The 23011-nt window shown below is 29.8% G+C and overlaps 1 protein-coding gene and 3 pseudogenes across 2 annotated transcripts; all 4 read right to left on the bottom strand.

Moving 5' to 3' along the window:
- Positions 1–2754: 2754 nt before the first annotated feature.
- LOC111283541 (zinc finger protein CONSTANS-LIKE 13-like) lies at positions 2755–7775 on the bottom strand (annotated as a pseudogene).
- Positions 7776–8570: 795 nt separating this feature from the next.
- On the bottom strand, positions 8571–12053 carry LOC111283969 (membrane-anchored ubiquitin-fold protein 3-like). Of its 2 annotated transcripts, XM_022872671.2 has the most exons (6): positions 11921–12044; positions 11673–11747; positions 11415–11552; positions 10937–11161; positions 10238–10408; positions 8677–8883 (listed from the first exon to the last, which is right to left on the bottom strand). In XM_022872671.2, the coding sequence occupies exons 4-6, from the start codon at positions 11067–11069 to the stop codon at positions 8828–8830; spliced, it is 360 nt and encodes a 119-aa protein (XP_022728406.2). In that variant the 5' UTR covers positions 11070–11161; positions 11415–11552; positions 11673–11747; positions 11921–12044; the 3' UTR covers positions 8677–8827. The 2 variants fall into 2 exon arrangements, with proteins under 2 accessions (XP_022728405.2, XP_022728406.2); XM_022872670.2 differs by lacking the exon at positions 11673–11747 and having other exon boundaries at positions 8571–8883; positions 11921–12053.
- Positions 12054–17984: 5931 nt separating this feature from the next.
- Positions 17985–18726, bottom strand: LOC111283971 (glutaredoxin-C13 pseudogene; annotated as a pseudogene).
- Positions 18727–19798: 1072 nt separating this feature from the next.
- On the bottom strand, positions 19799–21039 carry LOC111283776 (glutaredoxin-C11 pseudogene; annotated as a pseudogene).
- Between the last annotated feature and the right edge of the window lie 1972 nt (positions 21040–23011).

Raw genomic sequence — 23011 nt, 5'->3', positions numbered from 1 at the left:
GTCAACTAATGGGCATTTATAACGAGCTCCCCTCTATGAGTGTACTCAATTACTTTATCCTGATCTGATAAGTTCAGGATAGAGATAGCAACTGGCATATTTATAAAATTATTGGGCTCCTTTATTATCTCTCAGCCTCGACTTCAACCTCAGTCTCATTATCTTTATTTGGTTTTTGCTTTTGAAGGTAAAAAAAATAACAGTTTCTAATTTTTTATAGAGCTCGAGCAATCAATGAATAGCTTTTTATTAGGCTAAACTATTACATAATACCACCTCTTATTATTGAGGTGCCTTTTAATGAAAGAAATTCTTTAAATAGAGTGAGATAAAAAAAAAATCTAAGTGTTGACAAAGAATAATAAAACTTACTATGTATCGTATAGAGTTAGGGGTAAGTTGAGTTATTATTAAATTATAAGAATTAAAAATTAAAACAAATAAAGAATGAAGTGCAAACCTTAGACTGACTATGAATGAATCCTAATATACCTAGAGTCAATGTGGCTCCAGTTTATCGATGACCTGATATGAAGAGTTCGATATTAATACGTTATACACATATTTAAAAAATGAAAGTTCATTACCAGAGCAAAAATGTGATGAGCTGAACGCATGTTAAGGCAATCCTCAGGATTAGCCCTACCTTTTAGTTCCCTTATCATGTTTTTAGAACTCATATCAAAGTTACAAGGAGTATATATAGGAACATCTACCAACTCGTCCTACCTAGAAGAACTCCTCTTCTCGTCACCATCTTTTCCATTGGGGGCACCCTTCTCTTCTTGTTCTTCCCTGGAACCTTTCTTGTCATCAGAGTTTTTATTGCTAAAAAACTTAAACTTTTCAACAGGAATAGGATTCCAAGAAGGTGTAATGGCTGAGAACACCACAACCTCCGAGAAAGCAGAGGGAAGAGGAGACCCTTTAGGGAAAAAGGTGATGTCAACAAGAATTGATTAAAAATGAATAGAAAAAATGATGAGGGCATTTATGAGTAGAAGAATAGAGGAAAAAAATTGATGAGACTGAACCCTAGAAGGAGAAACAACCAATGATAAAAAAAGGTAGCCCATAGAAGATCAATCAACCTGAAAAACAAAGAAATAAGGTGGATTCTCTAATTTAAAATCTATTTGAGCACATAGCTCTTTCGTGCTCAAGACATGTTCTCCTCTTACCTGAGCATTCTCATCATTTCATTGTTGCCCCTCATTAGACATGGGGTTGAACTAGTAGGCCATCTTCTGATAATTTTGACCTTTGATGACTGGTAGGACTAAGTCACATATTTCCTATGCTGACCTCTTCTAGGCTCTACCTTGAAATTACTGGCTTCCTTAAAATTAAAACTAGAAAACATGATTAAAAGAGAATGTACCAAAAAAAGTAGAGAGAGCAGATGAAAAGAAAAGAACTATAAGGTTAAAGAGAAGAAAAGCTGTTAATGTTGAAAAATCTAGATTGGATAAGGAACAAAAAAGCAAAAAAGTGAAAAATGAAGGCCCTAATAGCCTTTTATGTAGCCATGGCTTATATCAGATAAATGACCCAGATTATGCCATGTGTCAAAGCATAGATTGAAAAACATCTTTCATCTTTCTTGTTCTAGATTTTGTCACTCAAGCTACCTCACTCCTTATTAATGCCACTAGACTGGTCAAATCGACCAGACTAGACGATTCCCTAAGACAGACTACATAAACTAAAAGATCCCCCAGCCTGAACCAACTTAGTGAATCGACTGGTTCACCACTATAATTAAAAATAGCTATTCAAATTCAAACTCTTAAAGAAAACGTCTAAGTCTCACTTTAATTGGACAAACTCACATCCTAATCTCGGATCATCTCAATTAAATGACATTTAGGTAACTTTCAAGCTAGTTGTGGACTTAACCTAAGGCACACATATAAGATCGGACCCCTACTAGGTCAAACCATAGTTCAAGGTCAATTACCCCTAACATTGACCTCTACACCAACGTCGGCCATGGGAAATTAAATCTCACATTATCTCCCTTCACCTGGCCAACCTGTACAAAATACATTTAACTACATACCCAACAGTCTGATAATTAGACTGCTTGGTGGATGACAAAATGTTAGGGGCATTTAGTGATCAAAAAGGTATGTTGATCTTTTCCCTCATTAGAAGCCTCTAGCAGACAACCAGGGGTAATTTGGACATTTGCGCAAATATAACATGTTAGGTTAGCCTAACACATTCATTACCACATCAGTTTGCATGTCATTATTGACTCTTATTTGTCTCCTACCTCTCATTTATAAATATAGACATTCAGGCATTATCATGGCAAGTTCCCTTTTACCTTAGTTTCCTATATTTCTCTCCTTTCGACCTCTTCTCTAACTTATACATCGGAATGCAATTGAAGAGAACACTCTTACCTTTGCCTCTAACTCTTTCCTCTTTTGTCTTTTCAAGAACACTTTTACATCGAAACTCGGCACAAACACAATCCTAGCCAAAAATCCTAATTATTGCCCTGATTTTTGTTACAAATTTTCCAAAAATGGTAGTTCATATGCTTTTTTCATTGATTTTTTGCACAAACTATAAGCTTAGAAGTTCAAAAATGGTCATAGAATCAGCACACTTAAGACAAGAAGAAAGTACAAATTTTCTAATAAAAGAACAAGATGAACTAATAACCTACATGATCGATGTGCTGCTTGGATATCTAATGCTTTAGGTTTCAGTGTTACAATTCATTATAACAAGTACAAAAGCTAAAACCCTATTTGCAAAATTCATATTTTATAAGTAAGAAACCTATTATATCTAAGCTTTAGCTTCTACGGGAAAAAGAATAAACAAAAGGAAAACATTTCCTAGTAACGAAAATGATCCAAGTTATAGTGATTTACTAGTATCTCAATGCTCCACTTTCGTAAAACGACCCTTAACTTAATTCTTGTCCTGCTTTCCGCTCGAACCATTCTTGATTCATACTTGATGTGCTTATCATATCTGTCACGTTCCACAAAAAGGTTTTTGCTCAAGGGAATGAACAACAAGATGTGGATGAAGCTTTGAGAGGTTAAAGAAAGTTCATTGATCGACTATAATACCATGATCGATTGAATTATATACAATACAATGGTATGGGTGATTTAACAAGTCATATTAAACTTTGGACAGATTACACAATCTCAAAACCATGTGTTTTACTGTGGCAGCTACCTTCACAAAAACCATTGAACTGGTAGTTTAATGGGTGTTTTTTGTTTTTTTCTTTTTTTTAAGGTTAAGAATACAGATTAAAGAGGTCATAATACTTAACAAAGAGTGAAGCAATGCCGCCTTGTTTTCTCTTTGTCCTTGTAGCGGGAGATTGCAGAGTCTCTCTCTTGGCTATTTAACTCATGGACAGCAATCTTTGTAAGTGCTGATATGGTTTCAGCAGCAATTTAATGTTGTAGTTGGTCTCCAAGACTATCATTCACATGTATACTCCTATTAGTATCTAGATGTTTATCAGGAACCACAGCACTTTCCTCAGTATAGCTTCTTAATTGTGAAAAAGGTAGCAATACTTTATTCGCCATCTCAACATCATCACTTAAGCACTGTAGTGCACTTGACTGCTTGAAGAGAAAATATATTAGCCCTTTATTTTTGGTAAAAATGTTAATGAAGAAGGCAAAAGCTCATATTTTAAGAAGCTCTCTAACTACCGAACAAGTCTATTGGATAAGAAAAGAAAATGCATACCTCATAAGCAGGAAATGAAATTGGATCTGTATCATTGTTACAACTTGGTATGCACACTTCCTGGCTGCAAATTATTAGTATTAGGTATTAGTGACTGAAATCCAATAATGGCTTCAAAATCAGTCTTTTCAAAGATGAGGGTGGGTTCTGATTTTGCCAGTTCACGAAGCTGATGAAGTATCTCCTCTTTATGTTGTCCAGAAGAAGAATAGCGGTTTTGATTCCAAAACAATACAATGAACCATCTCATATATTCACAATAGTTAATAGACAATTTCATCAAATATATAACACCATGAAGCCTCATTCCCCCGGAACAAAATATAGCAAAAGCGAAGAAATTTGCACTTAATGGTGAACAATTCATTCAAAATGTTTTTGTACCGTAATTTCTAAACAAAAATAACCTAAATACAGGCAGCAAAACCTCAATCAAATCAAGTTATCTAATTGAACTTGAACATGAAAAGTTTAATCACCCTACTAACTGTCACCAACATCATTTCCTAAAAAAAAAAATCAAAAATTAAAATTTGATTAGAACCCCAAAATTCCATAGCACTGTTTAGGAATTCTTCACTAGTATAGCACTCATAAAAAGGACATTTTCTAACCAACCAACATAGACACGTAAGAAATGCAAAAGAATGGAAAGGGTCAACTTGATACTTGGGCTGAGGAGGAACATCCGTGGGCTTAACCCATTATCATGATCACTCGAAACAATCAAATTGTCAAAGCAAGAAATCGTAAGAGTTTCCCAACTCAACATATCCAACGACCCGTCGTCTTCACTACCACCTCCACAGCCAAGTTTCTCATGACTCAATAACAGAGCTTTGTTACCCAAATTCTCAAACCCAAGAAAACTCATCAACTGGGTCACCGAAGGACACCCAGTAAACTCTTCTATCGGCCTCCTATTATGTGAAAAGGAAGTGTCATGGTTTTCCTAGTCACAACTTGAGCAAAAAACAGATCGTTCTGTTTCACAAAAAATGGAAACAGGGGATTCACAGGCATCACAGAGCTGTGACCGAGAGTGCTTGCTGAATAGTTGGTTGGCTGAATGAACCTCCCTGTCCCATAAAATACAGAGCTTGGCGAAGTCAGCTCTGCAATATAAAAGAGCTTCAGATTAGTTACATTAATCACAGAGTCTCCTCTGTTTTTGGTCATTTTCGATCAGTCGTGTGGTTTTTGTTTTGCTTGGGATCTAAGTGTCAAGAAAATTTTGTCAAGAAGAAAGGGGAATACTAATGTAGAATTGAAATGGCACTAAAGTTTTGTCTGCTTTTAGCTTTACATTGTGTTGGAATAGATATTAATAAAAAAAAAATTTTTTTAAATGAAAAGATATATATACTTTTTATTTAAATAGTTAAAATTAATAAAAAAAATTTAACAAATATTATTTAGATAAATAATGAAAAAAATAATTTATTATAATTTTTTTTAATTATAACTTTTTCTTATAAAATAACATATCATATACAAATATATCTTTATATTACTTAATTTGTATAAATAAATCTTTTTAAACAAAATTAAATATGTTTAATATGGTAAGATTAATTAGTTAGTTATTAATTTACTCTTAATTATATATTTAATTTATTTTTTAATTTATTCTGACAATAATTTAGTTTTTTTTGTTATAAAAACTTAAAAAATCATAAAATATTTATAAATTATGATGCTATATAAAATATTCATAAAAAATTATTTGTATAAGAAATGTAAGTTATATAATCAAATCTAATATCATAATAAAAATATAAATATAATAATTTTTTTATAAAAATAAAATTTTTTAACTTTTTTTTTAATTTTTCTCTCAAATTGAAGTATTAAAAAAATTAAAAATTATAAAAAACAAAAAGTTATTGAATATTTATTTTTTAAAATTAAAAATTTATTCAAATTAAAAAATATATATTTTTTATTTTCATTACCTTTTTTTTTCTCCTCTCGGTCCAAACATAATATAAGAAAAAAACAATGAAAGGAGAGAAAAATCTTGTTGTAAAGTCTCTAAAGTTCGTTGGATGACATCCTCATTAATTGGAGAGTGATTTTTTTAACCGTTTATGATCTATCTATATTTTTCGGTTGGGGACAGAATGACTTTTTTTTTTTAATTAAGATATCCATCTAAGAAAAATATTATTATAAAATAATTATATAAAGTAATTACATCATATTAATATATATCTTTTATTTAAATAATATCACATGATTATATCATTTGAAATATTAATTATTTATTACACATAATATGTAATAATTAAATGATAAATATTAATTATAATAAATTAATTATTTAATAATTAATAAACTTTTTTGTAATGTGATCATATGGTATGATTTGAGTAAAAAAAATATATTGATATAATGTAATTATTTCATACAATCTTTTTTCTTAAATAAAAAATAATGAGCACACAACTGGTGCTTGTATCGATGCATTGGCCACTTATTTTCGTTGATGATAAGATTATCACTTTTATCACTAATAAAATAATTAGTGTAAATGATATTAAAATGAAGAAAAAATTGAAAATTGATTTAAAATTATAGTGTTTAGATTTATTTGGATTAATTTTTTTATTTGGTTTGATTCGAATATAATATTAAATATTTTAATTTTGATGAATTTTCGGATTATAAAGTAAAAAATTTTAAAATATCTAAATAGAATCAAATTATATTTTTTAAATTTTATAAAAGTTTTAAATTTTTATAAAATAAAATAATTATTTTATATATAAATTTATTCAAATTTATTAAAAATAATAGTAAAATAATAGTAAAACATTAAAAAATTAAATTAAAAAAATCGATAAATTAAATTGAACAAAATTAATAAAGCTCAATTAGAATCCATTAAACTTAAAAAAATCAATTGAAATTCAAATCAAATTTTAAAAAATAAAATATTATGCATAAAAAAATGGAGCCGAAATCATTTTTCATTCGTCTAGTTATCAGTACTAATGATATAGTGTATCACTTTTATGGTTAAAATGCTAAAAGAAGCTTTAAATTTTTATTATTTTATTTAAATAAATTTTTATATTTTTATTATATTTAAATCATTTTTTATTTTTTATTTATATTTAAGTAAACTCTTATTTTAAATAAAAAAATTGATTTATTTTATTACTTATTTAGATACAAATTAAAATTTAACAGTTTATTTGGATATAAATTAAAATTTAAAATTTTATCTAAATAAATAATAAAGTTAAAAAATTTTACTATTTTATCCAAAAAAATTATGTTAAATAATCTTGTCAATTTGGAATAGTTAATGTTAAGTTTGGTCGATCAGCCGTATCAATGACCAAACGCTTGCTAGAAAGCCTAATAAGCAATCAAATATTAAACCTTACAACTATTGACTCGTACTTAATGATAGTATGTCCAACTTCAAAATTAATAAAGGGCAACATTTACTGGACACGACACTCGTGCTAACCAGCTGACGAGTATAATCTTTCGTAGCGTAAACAACACTTAAAAAGAGTAAATAATATATTAGTATTTATAAATTATTTAGATTTAATTTAAATAAAATTAAAATTAAAATTGATTATCATTAAATTAAATTTAAATTTGAATAGTTTAAATTATCGATTGAATGAAATAAAAATATTTTTATACTGAATTTGAGTAATTTATGAATTTAATCAAATTTTTATATTTTAATATATTTAAATTATTTTAATTAATAAAATATATCGAATTTAAATTCAAATTCGAATATAAATAATTAAATTTTTATCAAATATAAAAATTAAATTTATTTTTACATATTAATCGAATAACTTAATTTTTATTTCAAGTTAAACTTGAATTAAAAAAAAATTTAAACGAATTTGAATCGAATTTCAAATTTAAAACTTAAAATCAAATTCAAAATCAAATTTAATACTGTATTAATTCAAACTCAATAAATTACAATCCTAACAACAATAAGTTCCAAACCGCAAATATTGTCTAGCAAGGCAAACTACATGCCTCCACCCTTCCATGTCACTTTAACTTGTCTTTCGACACTTCTAAAAGGGACAACACCTATAGGAGAAATGGACGCAAAACGTGTTTCTTTTCCACACATTTTTTTCACTTTAATTTTGTTACCTTATACCAGTTGATAGGTCTGTTCGGCTATAAATTTTGGTACAATTCAGTCACACTTTTTTTCTTTTCATTAATCTAGTAAAGAATGTAGGACACCAAAGTCATACACCTACTAAAAATGTCAGTTAAGCTTTTTGCAATTTTTTCTTTTAACAAATTTACTCCACTATTTAAGTTGATAAATTCGAGTTTATCATTAATTTCTAAATAATTAATTTGTTTAAAAACTTAACCATTTCTTCCCGATAAAATATTTTAGTATAATGTTATAGTTGCATTTATTAAAGTTGAGGCAGTAAATTTGATTCATTATATATCCTTTATATAATGGATATATAACCAATATTCTACTAAATCTTATTTTAATAATCAATATTCAATCATTAATAATTTCAAATATATATATAATTTTCTTTCTCGGTGAGAATATAAAAAAAAACTTTATTATTTATTTTTTTGGATTATTTGAATAATGGGCTTTTTATTGTCAAAAAATTGAACAAAAATAGAGGACGAATCTATCGAATTAATCGGGTCGTTTCAAATCTACCATTTTTATGTTTTATTAAAAAATAAATTTTATGGATATTTAAATTTTAGGATATTGATAACGTTTTCTTAAATCAATGGAATATTTTCTTGTTTCCTCCTCTCAGGAGGGGCCATATTTTGAGAATATGCACATGTATCCTGTAAAGTCATTGTATTAATTTTCAGCACAAAAAATGCTTTCCATGGGAGGCACCTTCTTTTTATGCTTATTATTATTTGTTGTATTAAGAAGGAACGACGTAACTCAAGCAATCACTGTAACAGGGCAGCCAGTATGCAGATGAACACCATTTCAAGTGCAAAAATGGGACTAATACAAGCTAAAGTATAAATGTGAAGAAGTAGATCTTTTTCCGATGACAAGTTGACAACTATGGAGCTTGTTTATGGATTATAGGATAACATACCCGCATGAATTCAGCTTCTGCATCTCCTCCTTGCTCTTTTCTGCAGTGCACCAAAACACAAGGGCAAACAAGAAGATATTAGAGGATCATCAGACCATAGCTACCGAAACATATCAAAGAACCTAGGCATGAACTTCAGAATATTCAGATCACAAGCAACAAAAAAAAAGCAAAGAAAAAGGATAGTGACTGAACCAAAAGCAGAATGATATTCTGGAAAAACAGGCAGTAGAGATTTGATGCCCGTAATCCATCATGCAATAAAAAGAGAAACCAAAATAAAACCTGAAACACTGCATTGTACTTCAAGAACAAGGGCGACATTGCTATAAACTCATTCACATCTTTATTTAGTAAAAGAAACTCCATTGACTGTACTAAAATTCTGGGACAATAACTTAATAAATAAAGCGCCTAGATGTTTGATCATATATGGGCAATTTTTGAAAAAGTATAAAATCTTGACACCCCAAGTTAAATCAAACTAGGAAGAATTCTACTTTGTTTTTTCAAATTAGTTTTAGTGTTGAGAAAGAAAAGAAAAACTTAACTTGAGTTTCAATTGTCAAAAAAACTTACTCTCCATGAGAAACTTATGTAGTAAGATCATTGTCAAATATTAAGTGAAAAGTATAAAATAAAGAGACAGATGTTTTTGTTATTATTTTTTGCTAATAGCATGAAATTTATTAAAATGACTAAATCTCCAACATGGTTATATGAAATTCCATTGATGATAAACATAGTGTTATTTCCAATGATGATAAAGTGCGACTTACCCAAGAAAATGCATAATTTTCCTTTCAAAAGCATATACTAAAATATCAGAACACGGCAACTACAAGTTTAAGATCATTAACGCAATATCATCTGCTTATTTCTCAAAAATAATTTAAAGCAAGCATCCCTTAAACCCCCCCCCCCCCCCCCCCCCCCCCACCAACCTTTAGGGAAAAAAATGATAGTACTGACATCATGAGGAAAAAAGAAAAAGGCAAAATAATCCTTTGGGGGCTAGTTACTGAAGTAGGCAATAATACAATACCTTGGTCTACTTCAATTTCTTGCCTCTCTACTAGCCTCAAAGCTACTTTGAGGTTTATTAAATGGATTGCATTTATGGCTGCTTAATTAAAGTAAATGAAAATCACAGAAATTCTTTATTTTGTTTCCCCCATTTTTATTTATTTTTCCTGAGAAATATGTAGAGGAAAGGGATGGGGGGTTTTATAGACAGATTCACATGCCATGAAATTGAGCAAGGATCTACATGAAAATCTTGTACGTGATAGAAAATAAAGACATCTTAATTCTAAGCAAACTTAAATACCAAGAAGATTTCATGAAACACATTGTCCCAAACACGTATTGTCAAGATAGAGAACTTGACAAACCTGTCTTATTTTTTGCTATAGCAGGCTGCACTACTACATGCATGGTAATAACACCAACAGGAAGGCCACCAAATGTTATCTTGGAATCAGCAAGCTTTTTGTTGTTTTCCAGAACTTTACCAGCATGTATAAGTTTCAAATCATTTATTGCCTTTGGTATGACTGTTTTGTCTGAAAATACATGACTCCATTAACTCAGACAGTTTTTGCAGGGGAAAAGCATCATTGAAGACATTTTAAATTCAAATCCAGTCATTATGAACATTAATAAATATGCTCCATACATATACGAGTTCATATACAGCGGCCATTTCCTCCAAGCTGAATGGTATCATCAAAAGGAAAATTGAAACCTATTCTGTTTACATAAATGAACATTGTGGCTAAACCAATGTCATTCAAATGAGCATAAGCCAATATGAAAAATTGTTTTTAAACATACCATACAGGCAATGCTCATCACTGAAGTGAAACTTATCAATGACTGAGTAAGTAACAGATAATGTAGAAAAGAAACTCAAAGCAAAGACCAGAAACAAAAGTATCAAGCACATGCTTAGCTCAAAATTGATTAGATAAATAGAAACAAAATTAACAAGCACAATCAAATGAAGCACCTAAGATGTTTAATCCAATTACAGAATTCAGCAAGGATTAAGTTAAGAGGAGGAAACATGTAAATAGAAATAGATTAATAACCTTGGGGGCACTCAGCAACAATCTTTTGCTTAAGCATTGCAACAGTCATGGATGATGTGTAAGTACTGTGTGATACATCTGTTCCAACATAAATGTGGAATTTCAGCTCAGGAAACTCATTGCCCTCAGCCATAGTAGTCTTTGTTCTCTGTTTCCCAGCTTGCAGGTTGATTTTGATAACAAACAAACAGTTTTAGTCCCAGAATTCAGTGTCTCCTCACTCACCTACAAAAGAATTCCCCATATCTATAACTTAAACCCAAAACCTTCACAAGCTTTAAAATTATACTTGCAATATTGCATAATCAACTCAATTACCTATCCTAGTTAAATAAGGCAAAAGCACAAAGAATTATACATTTTTAATCATAAAATCTAGAAAGCAGTAAATGAGAACTTCTTGCAATTTTTAAGATCGTTTTCATACTCACGGAGAGAAATGCATACAAAAATTCAAATTGCATTATATTAAACTAACCTCAATTAATCCTCTGAGAAATCTGCTTGGTAAGAGTGCGTGTAAATCAACTGCCAGAGAACCTCGCCAACAGAGTGAGCACTTCACATGATCTGATAACTGATAAGCTTCCCGGCCAATAGCTCTCAAGCAATGTTCCTTTTACAAAATGCAGAACTCAACCAATAATATAATAATAACAATACTATATTTTGATTGGAGTAAAAAATTGACATAAAAAAACAGGAAAAAGAATCTGAAAAAGAAATGTAATTAAACCTAATACACATGAATTCAGGTAAGATCTTCCGTTCCTCGTTTTCTTTTCTTTTCCGTTTCATCAATTCATAAAACCTAAATCACAATAAACATCGCCGTTTTCACTCATTCTTTTCGTTTTCTTTTTCGTCCATTTTTCTCACCAACCAAACGAAACATGAGAGAACCAAGGAAAATCATCCAACAATGATAAAAGATAATAGAAAAAAAAAAAAAAAAAGGACCAAGAGAGGAAATAGAGAAAATACCTATCAAGAAGTCATTGATGGAAGATCAGTGAGACAGAGTCGAACTAATCGAAAGGCTTTTTCTAGCCATTGTGTCGGTCTTTGATCTAAACACAAAAAAACAGAGAAGTTTTCACTCTTTCTTGGGTTAACACTATGTAAGTTTGTTTCAAATTTTATTTTGATTTTTAAATTTTAAAAAATTTTAATGGAATTTTTAATTCTCCAAAATTTTCTATTTTGATTTTTTTATTCATAAAATTATTTAAATTAATGACAAATATCTATTAACATAAGGTGAAGAATATCTACTAACATCAAATGATGACTTCACTTAATATTTTACATAATGGACGAGAAATCAAAATAAATTTTTTTTATAATTTAAAAGACAAAAAATGAAATAATCTCCAAAATTTTAGAAATTATATATATATATATATATTCTATAAAATATTAGATTTAAAAAAAATTTTATATTTTTTGTTATAATATAATTTATTACTTATGTTAATTATTTTTATGTTTTTAATAAAAAATATTTTTTAAAAAATTAAAATTAAGTTAAAAATTCAAAATTTTTTTTTAAAATTCAGTATCATTTTAAAAATAAAAATTATTTTTATTAAAAATATTATTTTATTTATAAATCATAATAAAAATATTATTTTATATCAATGAAATATATATTTTAAAATATTAAATATCTTTTATTTTTCATTTTCAAATATATTCTATAAAATATTGTGATTTAAAATATTTTTTAGTTTTTATAATGATAAAATTTGTCAATAAAGTAATATTTTGATAGAAAATAAATTAAGTTAAAAATTCCAAAATAATTTTATTAAAATTACATATCATTTTAAAAAATTAAGTAAAAATTTTTATATCAACTTAAAAGTCCATGTCATGTTAAAATATTATGTAAATATTTTCAAATCATTTTCAAAAATAAATTTATTAATCTATTGAAAAATATAAAATTCTATATTCATATAAAATAAAATATAGTTTAAAATACTTTTTATTTTTTATAACACTTTTTTTATAAAAATGTATTTAAAAGGAAAAATAAAAGATATTTAATATTTAAAAAAATTTTGGATGGAAAAGAATATGTTTTATTATGACTTATGAGTAAAATAATATTTTGAATAATTTTTTATTTTTAAAATGTATTAAATTTTTAAAAAAGGAATTTAAAATTTTTAATTTAATTTTAAGTTTTGAATATCTATTTTTATTTAAAATAAAAATACATCTAATACATTATATTACAACAAAAAAGATGTAAATATAATTTTAAATTTAATATTTTTATAAGATATGTATGAAATTTATAAAATTTTGAGATAATTTCGTATTTAATTTCTAAACTTGAAATAATTTTATTTTGATATCTTATTTGTCACATAAAATGATAGCTGATGTCATAACGTAATTTTAATTGACATTTATCATTAATTTAAGAAGTTTTTTAGATGAAAAAAATCAAAATAAAATAATTTTAGATAATTAAACATTTGATTAAAAATTTTTAAAATTTAAAAAATTAAATAAACTATAGATCAAAGTTTAAGAATTATTAACCTTTTTTTTGTGTAGTTAAAATAACTTTTTTTTTTTTTAAGGATTAATATTTAATATACTAACAATGTATCATTTTTATACATTATTAGTGAATAATATAAGAGTATTTTATTAATAAATAAAATTTTAAATTTTAAATTTTTAAAAATAAATATTAATAAAGGTATGGAATGTGCCATTAATTTTTTTACAAATCAAAAAATGACAAAACAAAATTTGGTGAGACGAGAATTAAAATCAAGTAAAAAGAATTAAAAAATAAAAAAAAAGAAATGGTAAATACAAGGAAGGTGATAAAAAAAAAAGTTTTAATTTTAATTAATTAACCCAGTGTACTTCTTCTCTTCAGAATGGATCGGTCAAGCTCTTTTTATCTTTCCAACTCCAAACACGCGATGATCAAAGATGGCTCTGCCAGCTATCTATGATAGTCAAAAGAAAACTGGATCAGATAGAATGTGCAAAAGTGCCTTTTACCTCGCCTTCGACAGTCCTTCGTTAGTCAATTTCGAGTCTACAACTACAAATAGGCTATAAAAGCAAGCACCTATGGTTGAATAGAACCTAATTTTTCAAAGGTGATTGTTGGCAGGGCAAGTAAGGACGTTAAGCCGACGGTGTTCCGAATTGAATGGAATGAGCACCAGAGGGAACTCCCCAGTGGAAATGAATACGAATTGCAAGACTTGGAATAGGCTCCGAAACGAAACGGATGGATGAGAACGGAATCTTTTCAATTGAAAGAGAGTAGAGTTCAATCAATCTGTTTGTCTGCCTGTGCCCCCGGACGGCAAAGACAGAGAAAGAGTAGAAAAGAAAGTATCCGGTAAATGCAGAGGGAGATGACAAAGAAAGAAAAATTTTCATTTTAACTAATTAATTTTTAAAAAATTTATTAATATTTACTTTTAAGAATTTAAAATTTAAAATTTTATTTATTAATAAAATATTTTTATATTATTGACTGATAACATATAAAAATGACACATTGCCGATGTATACAATATTATTTTTTTTAATTTTTTTCCGAAAATCTATGTGATAAGAAGTCAAAAATCAAAGTAGATACAATATTTCGCAAGCTCCATTATCCTAATGAGACACCAAGAAAGTGGAATGAAGCTCTTGAATTTTCCATTCCCTTCTTGCCACGTCAAATCAAAGATTTGCATTAAATGACTAAATTAACCGGACTCTGCACGTGGCATTTCGTAATTGGCATTTCTATAATTAAAGCGGTTATAAACAAATGGAGAAAAAAAAAAGGTGGCCGTTACAGTTAGTTATTTTCCCATACAGACCTGAAACTAATTCAGCTTTTTTATTTTCAAGCTCAAAGTAATATGAACTTGGTTGTTCATAGAAGCTGAATGACTGAATGCTGAATTTTTAATTTTATTAATTAAATTTTATATTTTTATAGTTATTAAAATAAAGAATATAAGCTTAATCACATTAAATTTTCTAATAATAACATAGGCAAAAATTGTATTGGCAATTTAAACCAGTAGAATTTTGTTTGCTAATTCTTATTTTTTTAGCGGCTACATTAGCGACATTGGGATTGTCATATTATTAGCATTTACATATGATTTCAAAATAAAAAACCATCTATATAATTAATCACTTTATCATTGAAAATAAAAGGAGAATTAAATCAGTCATATAACATTCTTGACCTTGTACTTTTTCCGTTCTCTGTTACTGCCTTTGCTTCATTCATTCCTTTTCTTAAAATATTTGATTGACTTAAGCATTGGACGCGTCTCAAACTTTTAACTCCGGCACTCTTCGAACTTATTTTTGGTGACAGATTTGACACATTATCCAGTTTAGCTTCAAATAAGCTCCGTTTAATTACAACAGACCGGGAAGTACGTCGACAAGAAGAAGGCACGTGAGTTCCCATGTTAATATTTGTAGAAAATTAAGGGCCTATGCTGTCAACTATCAAGCCTTTTCTTCTATGTATATACTACTATTAATTGAAATGTTTGGTCAATTAGTCCGGCTTGGGCATTCCTGTAAAGCAAAGAGAGAATAAAATGCAGAAGATGGTGACTGTGACACCCATGACTGCGATTGGTACTTGCAACCCACTAAGGCAAGTGAAAGCGCGCGGGCAGAGAGAAGGAATGGGGGCAAAGTGCTTCCCTCAGACAAAGGTTTATCCCCAAAATCCTCTTTTTTTGCCCTGCTGCTGTCATACTTTAGTTATGGTTATCACTCATATGAGTGAAATATGTATATAGGCGTTTCTGTATATGTATTTACACAGTTCAGCTGCAGGGTGGCACGCATACACAGGTTATTCAGGAGTATATGCATACAAAGTAGTGCAAGCTAGCATGGTTTGCAGTATCACAACCCAGGTTGATAGGTAATGTCTGATGATAGTACAGAGTGGTCAAGCGGTCCATCCTCTGTTCTCGATGATTAAAAAAGATTCATCATAGGCCCCACAAAACATGATTAAGACTGACAAGATTGACTATTAGAAAGCTGACGAGTTCGAATATTGTGTGATTCCCTTTGTAGGATTCCACCTCCATTGATTCTGCTTTTGCCTACTTTGACAGCATTCATATGCTTGTCTCCATATACAATGGAAGAATCTACTCAAGACATAATTTACAGCGAATTTTTTTTCCTTTCACTTTGTCTTCTGGATGATAAGAGTAATGCAATAACTAATAAATTTATGGTCATTGTGAATGATCAGTTCAGTCAGAAAGATATCTATTCCCATATACATTGACGGATCCAAATGAAGACTTAAGATGTCCCTGAACATCTCTAAAAATAAATGATCAGTTCAGTCGTCAAGAACATCTCTAAAACTTGAAAAACAATAAAATTTAATGAAAAACTTTTGCTTATACATCTTTCCGTCCATGAAATTGATAAATTTATTATATATATATATATATATATTAATAGACATATATCATGTAAAATGGGGAGGATCGCGTTTAGGGTTAGGGTCATGCACATATCAGTTAAGTGATTTGAGTGTAGTGTCCATCTTTTTTTCTTCTTGAAAGAGATAGCTGTGTTGATTTGAATTTCCAATATTTACGTGGAATTATTCTCTTTGAAGGTGAATTCAGAATCTCGTTTTATTCAGCAACAAGCCTGTCCACCGCAGAATCGTTTACAAATAATGCTGAAACATTTGAACCAAAGATGTAAATATTATTGCTCCATATAATACTGGATCCGAATATTTCCCTACTGATATGTAGCAGCAGATTTTACCAAGTTTTTGTTGCAAAGTCTGAGGAGAAGTTTTCTACATGTCTACCATGGCAGAAGGGGAAAAAAAAAAAAACAAAGTAAATTCAATTAAAGAATAAAAGGCAAGGAATGCAATACCTTTCTTTATCAAAAGATAAAGTGGAAGAACCAATGGCAGCAGACAAGAGAAAAAGTTAAGAATTTTCCTTTCATTTTATTTTATTTATTTATTTATTGGAAAAGACTTAAATAAATTTTCTTAGGTAAAATTCAGGGAATTCTCTATTAAAACCGATTAACTAAAAACTAAAATTAAAAATCAAAATTGATGGATTGAAAAATCTCGTTACATAGATTAAGTATACAATTTTTTAAAAAATTTTAATAAATTTTGATATATATTTTTAGATAAAAATTTTTGATAAAAATATTGATTGAATTTTTATCATTGAATAAGTATCGCTTAAATTTGAATTATAAATAATATTTTAAATATTTTTTTACATATTATTAATTTTTACATTAAATTTTATCAATTTATCGGTTTTTATTTTTTATTAAAATTTTTATTAAATAATTTTCAAGAAAGAATTTCACACACTTCACCTAAAAAATTGTGTAAATTTTATCATTATTTTTTTGCATGTGAGGGATGCAATAGGTGGTCAGGTCCCTCCACATAACAAACTTTTGATGTTTCGGGGGCTTTTCTATTTTATACTACTACTTGTAGTTCTTATAGATTCAGAAATAATCAAAAGATAGATCATGGGGAATTGAATTATGATGCTTCAACATAAAAGCCATTCATTTTTTTTTTTTTAACAGAGGAGGTCGTGCAGTTTAAAGGTAGGAGAAGAGGTTGAAGTGTTGAATTTTGAACCCAAAGTTGCCGGAAAACGATTCACTTTATCACTAGTAGCTGGTATTTTGAGACCGTACAATTCGTTGGATGGACCATTAAAAAAAAGATGGCATATTGCTTTGCAGAAACTAACATAAAGTTTATTCAAAATTTGGAGTTCAGACTTGAAACATACGCTCACAAATGATGTAATTTATACAGATGGTGCAAAAATGAGAAGTTTGTTCATGTTCATATATATTTACATTTGTACATTATACAAATGGCTTCACAGTTGATTAATGAATGAACGAAACTATTGCAGAAAGTATATTTCTTGACGTATGCAAAGCATCCGAATAACATACAGCAATCATTCAAATTCTGCTGAAAGCTCAAAAGCAGAAAAAGTATATAAAGTTAACTTCATTAAGAAATAGAAACAGATTGCATGCTGGAAACTAATCCATAGCTACGGAGCACGAGACATAGAAAGCTACACAGACTACACAACACACAGCTCACTAGGGACTACTGATTTGAGCCAATTTTATTCTTTCAGTGTGATATTGAAGTACTTAATTCAACGTAAAGCCTGATAAGGCTTCAGCAAAGGTATCAGCCCTCCACCTAGATGGAGGGACATGACTTCATTGGTGGAGCCTACCAGCTTTCCACCAATGAAAACAGCTGGAACAGGTGCGTTACACCCCAACCTCATGAGTGCTTTCTCCATTTCCCTGCCGTCGGGGTCTTGGTCGATCTCATAAATCGTAGGGGTCACCCCAAGCTGATCTTGAAATAGATTTTTGACTACATAACACAGGCAACATGAGCTCTTGCTAAATAGCACTACCCCTTTCTCTGAGGCCAATCTCATCACCTTGTCCATGTTGAACCCCGGTTGACAATGTTTGCTTAATATATATGTGCAAAGCTCTGTTGTGAAGACAGTAATTAACAAGGGACAAAGAAAACGTTTACTTTAGGGAAGTCCCTTGGTTACCTGTCGATTTCACTTAAAGTTTAAAGACCATCCGATCGAATTCAGACTGCATTTGATCCAATGGTAGTGGGACGTTGGACTTTGAGAAGGTGCAGTGGGAAAGAGAGAAAAGAGTTCAAAGCTTGAGGTTGTTGGAACTTAAGCTCCCATGCTAGAGTATTTATAGGGACATCATAGAGTAGACACCTTAGTTTGAACAAGAACATTCAAAAGAAAATGTGCTTTACCTAGATGCTAAAACCAATAAAGTTGCTTTATGGATGGGGACTACTGTGTTTGCATGGGCTCAACAAGTTGGCGACAAAAATTTTCTGCTAATTATTATTCAAACCATCAATGATCAAACTGATTGACAGTAAACCAATAGCCATCTGATATAAACACTTTTGAAAATGGATGGTCCAAACTAGCAAGATTTATGTAAAATTGATTTCGCGACCAACGTCTTCAGCCAACTAACCATGTATTCAATTTTTTTTTTTAAAGATTTTATGGCCATGGTGAATACTTTCTAATTTCTATCAAGATCTAATAAAAGAAGAAAATTCTGAGGCGAGCAGATTCTCACAACCGCCTCCTTTGAATCCTTATGAAGAAAGATTGCGCATGAGATTGCGAATGTGATGGCTTTCGGTGGCCGTAATTCTTTCTGTTGTGCCCACCAACTTGTATGATTCTTCCCACATGTGAGCACTCATATAGGCTCACTTCACTTCATGAATAGGACTGCTGCTTCCTTATAGCGCCATCGCATGTGCAAGTGATCAGCCTGTGAATGGCGAATGGTCACACGTGCAATGACATGTAACAACAACCATTCCTTCGTCAAGATGGGATATGATTCTCCATTCTTATGCCATCTTACTGCACAGAATAAAAGCGATTGGCTTTACAAGAAGTGCACACTGTAGAAGAGTATCCATGAGGTAGGTATAGCAAAGGAACAATTTTGCAAAATCATGAATAATTTAACAAATGATATTATATATACGAACTAAATATATGTTTGTGCATGTGAACGATCATCCATGCATCTAGGAACTTCCATGCATAATAAAAAATTAACCTTTTGGCCTTTGAGATTTAGATGGTGGAGAAATAGAATGAAGGCATAAAAAGTTCCAGCACCACCTTTTTGTCTGTCAGATAGGGTTATATACACATCAGTTGGTGTAAAAATCACTAACTAAACTTGCTAACTGATAACTGATATCTCGTATGCCAAGTGTCTAGTCAATGGGGTGACAGTGCCAGAAAATAAGGAACCAAACCAATTTGATGTCACTTTTAAAATTAATTAACACCTTAAAAAGAAAAGCACTGAAAATGTGCAATACCTTCAAGAATTTCATCAGCTTTTGCAATAGTCAATTCATGACACAGGTAAGGGCATAAGTTTTCATTTGGAACAATATTTTTTATTACGAGAACAGTAATCATTCGCATTGTGGTCATGAAAACTTTATTCTATTATATAGTTTTGCTTGCATAGGAGAAATAATTCTTCAGTGGGAATTCTCTGAACACCATCAGATCCTAAATTAGGTTTAAGACCATGCATTTACGTCTGTTTCTGATAGGAAAAAATCATACAAAGTGAAAAGCCTTATTACTTACTAGTGTGTTTCCTGATATGTGCTTTCATATCCATGGAAATGGAAGCAGGCACCAGCACCGGTAAACATGTAAGATACCATGATGTTTTCTATACAACGTATTCAAGGAACTCAAGAAAAAGCAAAGCCCATAATACAGCATTTCCTCCTTTAACAAGGTATTAGATTTATTTTCACAATAGTATTGAGTTTGCCAATTCAGTAGGCAAGTTGTTTTTGTCATTGCTAGAACCAGATGGCCTTTGCATCCATGAGCATTTGTTTCAGTGATCCATCTACATGAAGGGATATGACATCTTTTGCTGAGCCTACAAATCTTCCACCTATGAACACAGCTGGGACTGATGGATCACACCCTAGCCCTCTTAGAGCCCGTTCCATATCTCTCCCACTAGGATCATGGTCAAGCTCATGAATTGCAGGGCTAGCACCAAGCTCATAAAAAAGTGTCGTGATGCTATAGCACATGCAACATGAGCTCTTAGTGAATATCACAGCAGCCTTCTTCGATGCCAGATCTCTTACCCTGTCCATTACAACAAGATGATTTCCTTGATTTTGTTGAGAAAAATGAAACAATTCAATCTGAATGATCAAAAAGTTACTGCCAATGCAGCTAAGTTTTAAAAAGCAGCTGATGAAAAGTAGGTGTAGGAGAATTAAGCTTGAAAGAAAGGTGAACAGACAGACAAGTGCGCAGGCTTGTGTAGGAAACTTATATGTGTTAAGGCTTAGCTCTGATGGACTTTGAGATTTCATCATCTCTTATTTATAAGGCCTGGAGAGAGAGTTGGATTGCATTATTTAATGAAAAAAGAGAAAAAAAAGAACAAACTAAAATTATGTGAAAGGTTAAAAAGAAGGAAGTTCCTTGAGATATTTGTTTGGATAAGAAAACCCCTCCCCAAGATTTGTTTGATAGCGACGAACCTGTATGCCATCAACAAGTTGAAATTAGCATCCATCATCGTATTGCTAAGTAGCTGTTTGGATCCTATCAGTGCTATACAATTAAGTCACTGCACCTTTAATTAAATTCAAACATCAATTTCAGTGTGATTAAATCAATATAAATTTTTTATTAAATTTATTTTTCAATCGTAATTATTATAATTTTTTTTTCAATCGCATTTATAATAAATTTTATTATTATTTTCAATCTCAATGCAATTAATCTCACTGTCCATCTAAATGAAGCCTAAATTAAATTTTCTTGATTGTTCGTACAAGTTAATGCTGCTGGATAATAGAATCAGTAAGTTCATGTTTAAATATTATTACAAAAAATTATTTAAATGCAATAAAGGAGACAAAAATAATGACACTAATGATATCAAACAATAAAATAGTACTAATAATACACAAGAATTCTGTTTATTTACTGTAGTAAATTCGGAATGTCAATGACTTGGAATAGAATCACTTTCTCTGAGTTTGAGGCATCGATTTTATCTGCAAAATTTTTAAGTAGCATGATAATGCTGATAATAACTGAAAAAGGTTCCTCACCTAACATCAAAGTTAATGCCATTTTTCCGGCAAAGTAGAGGCTAATCTTATTTCATGGATTGAGAAGTAAAGATCATGTACTTGCACTTAAGTTCAATTGCCTTTTCATTGTTGACAAAGTTGCAAGAGCATGACAGTTTTAAACTGCCTTTTTCTTTTGGGTTTCAAGTTATTTTTTGGTAGCTTGTCATGGTGGAATTGGTAGGCTGATGTGGAGAAAGATAAGAATTTGTCCAAGGCATTCCCACTTTGCTTCATTGGTCCCCTTCTCAAATTTTATTTTATTTTTTATTTGAAGTTGTTAGGATTTGAATTTAATTGAAATTAAGAATTTAAAATCTTATCAATAGTCTATGCGGGACAAAAAAAATTGAAAATGCGGAGATTTGAACTTCAAATAACCTACTAAATGTCCCTTTCTCAAAGTCATGGTATATAAAACATCAAGAAAATTATCTCACAATTCATCCAATTCATTCCCACTTGCCTAAAATTTCAAGAGAATTATATCTCACAGTTCATTCTTTTAATTGGCTTCAATAACACATTTGTTACTGATTTAGATAAACAAAAAAGATACTTATAGATTAGCTTTGTGTTGTCAGTCACTTGGGGGAATATTTTGGTGCTTATCAATCCCTATGAATGGAAGGGATAAATTGTCCTTGAAGAGATGGCAAAGGCCAGCACATTTCAGCAAATGAAAACGCTAAAGGGAACAAAATTGGCTAGGCCAGTAGGTCCATCTTCTTCTTTGTTCTGCATCATCTCTTTAGAATGGAACAATCCTTTTTTTTTTCTTTCCACTTTCAGGCTTACCACATAACATGTGTTCACTACATACACAGTTGTCGCTCGCTCTTATTATCATACATATAGATACGCACGTATATGTAGATGATTAATTTTGGCATGTACATGATGTATGTATAATTCTTATTCTTAAAAATTTATTTGAATAAATTATTTTTTTAATACTATGATAATAATGATACATACTAATAATTTAATTTTGATTTTGATATAATATAAGTAAAATTTGATAACTTTTGACATAATTTTGATTTTAATAACTTTAAATAAAATTTGATAACTTTCGATACAATTTTGAGAACTTTCAATATTGGTTTGATAACTTATGATATAATTTTGATAATCATTGATAAAATTTTGATAATCTCTTGATATAATTTTAATAATTAACCTTTTAGAAACTTATGATAAATTTTTAGTAATCATTGATAATATATTAATAAAATAATATTATTGTATAAATATTATATTAATAAATATTGTTATATTTATTA

Source organism: Durio zibethinus, chromosome 3 (genome assembly GCF_047325235.1).
Source record: "Durio zibethinus cultivar Kanyao isolate XHJ-2024 chromosome 3, ASM4732523v1, whole genome shotgun sequence".
Taxonomy (NCBI): domain Eukaryota; kingdom Viridiplantae; phylum Streptophyta; class Magnoliopsida; order Malvales; family Malvaceae; genus Durio; species Durio zibethinus.
Note: the sequence above shows the minus strand (reverse complement) of the source record. Positions and strands in the feature narration are given on the sequence as shown.